This window comes from Atta colombica, unplaced genomic scaffold (genome assembly GCF_001594045.1).
Source record: "Atta colombica isolate Treedump-2 unplaced genomic scaffold, Acol1.0 scaffold254, whole genome shotgun sequence".
Lineage (NCBI taxonomy): Eukaryota > Metazoa > Arthropoda > Insecta > Hymenoptera > Formicidae > Atta > Atta colombica.
In genome coordinates, this window is record NW_017259353.1 from 1,157,936 (window position 1) to 1,160,716 (window position 2,781).

The following is a 2,781-nucleotide window of genomic DNA, read 5'->3' on the forward strand; positions in this document are numbered from 1 at the left end:
TCATTTCGAAATGACTCGTTTTTGGAGGCGATCCAATTTTGGAGCCAATTTTTGATTTCTGCAAAAGAAGTGAACTTGCATCCTTCGAAACAACCAGTAATCAGAAGGAGCAATGTCCGGAGAATACGGCGGGTGCGGTAAAACATCCCATTTGAGCGTTTTCAAATATTTTTTTATGACATGAGGCTTAGCGTTGTCATGAAGAAGAATAACTTTATCATGTTTTTGCTCGTATCTTTGGTCGTATTCCGGCTGTTTTTCTCGCAATGCACGACTCAAACGAATTAATTGTAGCCGATACCGATCGCCCGTAATGGAATCGTCAGATTTCAGCAGCTCATAGTAAACAAGACTTTTGGTCCCACCAGATACAGAGCATGATCTTCGAACCATGAATGTTCGGTCGTGGTGTTGATGTTGAGGTCGATGGCAACGATTGACCGGGCTTAGCGTAGTATTTTTTCTTCTTGAGGTTGTCGTAGAATATCCACTTCTCATCTCCAGTCACAATCCGATGCAAAAAAACCTTTTCTCTGTTGTCTTTGAATCAGCTGTTCGCAAGTGAAACATCGCCTTTCAACGTCTCTCGATTTCAGTTCATAAGGCACCCAATTTCTTTGTTTTTGAATCATTCCCATGGCTCTCAATCGTATAGAAACGGCTTGTTGAGTTATCCCCAATGATTCTGCAAGCTCCTTTTGCGTTTGACTCTGATCTTCTTCGAGTAATGCCTCTAATTCTTTGTTTTCGAATTTTTTTGGCTGTCCAGAGCGAAGCTTGCTTTCAACGCTGAAATCTCCATTCTTGAAACGTCGAAACCATTCCTTACATGATTTATCAGTTGGAGCAGTGTTACCATAAACTTCGACAAGCATTCGATGCGACTTCAGCCGTACTTTCCTTCCAATTAAAGGAGAAAATCAATCCCGCAAATACTGCTTGGTTACTTTAACACAAAATTCGACATTTCAAACCAGTAAAAATCAAGGTTTTTGTATGAAATTCAAAGCGATATAAACTGAATATTATTAGCATGTTTAACTTCTCTGAAACTGCCAAAATCAGCTGTCACTATGAACCATTCACAACAGCTGGAGTTATCTTTAGGGAAACGGACCGAACTAATTTATACTCCTCTATAATTTAATTTATACTTTATATACTAATTAATTATGCATTTTTGCATAAACATATGTTTTAAATTAATGTAGTAATACTAAAAAAAAAATTATAGTGGAAGAATAATAATAGTCTGTAAAATTAATAGAAATTCCATGTATACATGTATAATGCAACAAATCTCGAAAAATAATCTGTATATCATTACTTATTTAAAATATAGTTTTCTAATTCCAAGTATCAAATGCTAATCGCGATATTAATATCAATGCTGCGACTAATCGTTATTTCGATTATTGCACTCTTTCTATAAAAAGAACTATTGATTACTAATACAAAATTATGTTTTAGATTACCTTTATATACAATTAGAAATCAATTATAAATAGAACATAGATTCTATATTAAACAGAAAGACATTCATATAAGAATTAATTGTTCGTATTTACTACTTTCAATTTCTGCTTACCGTTTATAATTTTCATGTACATAAGCTTTCACCACTTTGACTGTCTGTTCGGTATTCTCTGTAAGTTTAAGATTGTACTTTCCAGCCTTGACGCGAAGAATGCTTAAAATAGGAACGTTGTTAATACAATGCCCTGCTGTTATAATCCATTTTTCGTTCAAGATGGATCCGGCGCAAAAGTGTTGGGAGAATATTTGGAGGGAAACTATGAACGGATAACTTCCTACTTCTGCTTCTTCACCTCCAACCACTTGTGACGAAATCGAGTGAGTAAAAGGTGGGAAAATAGGCGGTATCCGAAGACCGATTTTAGGTCTCTCTATAATTTAAATTAATGTTTAAGAAAACATTCGCGACGGGAAAGAAGTTAATAATAGCTATCTTTATAAAGTCAAAGCTATCTTTATGAAATTAGAAGATTTTTAATAACATAATTAGAAATTTTATTATTTGCTTTGCAACATGTAACAATACAATAATTTAGTTATAATATTTTTTAATAAAAAGTTCTTTTATACAATGTTCTAATAATCATTTTATAAACTTACCTAAATATAAATACACTCAGAATGTTTTAGATTTAACGCACCAACCTGCTAATAGTAGATTCCTGAAGTTATTTTGAAGTGAAAATTTAATACCATAATGTCTAAATTAAATATTTTTTTAATAAATCCAGGATTAGAAATATCAGTAATTTTATTTTTGCATACGTTATATTTATATTGATATTAACAAAGATAACTATTAGCTTTTATATTTAATACTTTATGTTGTACTATACCTAAATGCGCAAATTTTAGATGATACATTGAAAAAAAAGATTGGTTGCTGCAATTTAAATAGTAAAATATGGCATAGCAATTTTATATGGCTGCAGCAATTTTTGGTTGTAGCAGCAAATTTTTAGTTGTGCTAGCCTATCCGCAATGTCAGTATATAATTTCGATAGGCTAACGCAAAAAATAAATATTTGTTACAAAAACTTGTAATATATAAAAATGCTACGTTATATTTTACTATTTAAGTTGTTGCAGCAACCAATCTTTTCTTTCAGTGTATAATTTGCTAACTTTAAATAATTATAATTCAAAAACTATTATAGCCTCAACATTTTGGTATTAGAATTTTAGTCTCGAAATAATTTGGGAAATCTGCCAGGTGTTGCATTAGATCTGAAACACCCTCTGTGT

General features: G+C 32.1%; 1 protein-coding gene across 1 annotated transcript in view; it reads right to left on the reverse strand.

The window, feature by feature from the left end:
* LOC108689025 (transmembrane protease serine 9-like) overlaps window positions 1–2,781 on the reverse strand; it is a 17,509-nt gene that overhangs the window by 10,248 nt on the left and 4,480 nt on the right. The window contains exon 5 of the mRNA XM_018195616.1: window positions 1,589–1,907. Within this exon, the coding sequence (XP_018051105.1) occupies window positions 1,589–1,907 (319 nt within the window). The remainder of the gene's footprint in view (window positions 1–1,588; window positions 1,908–2,781) is intronic.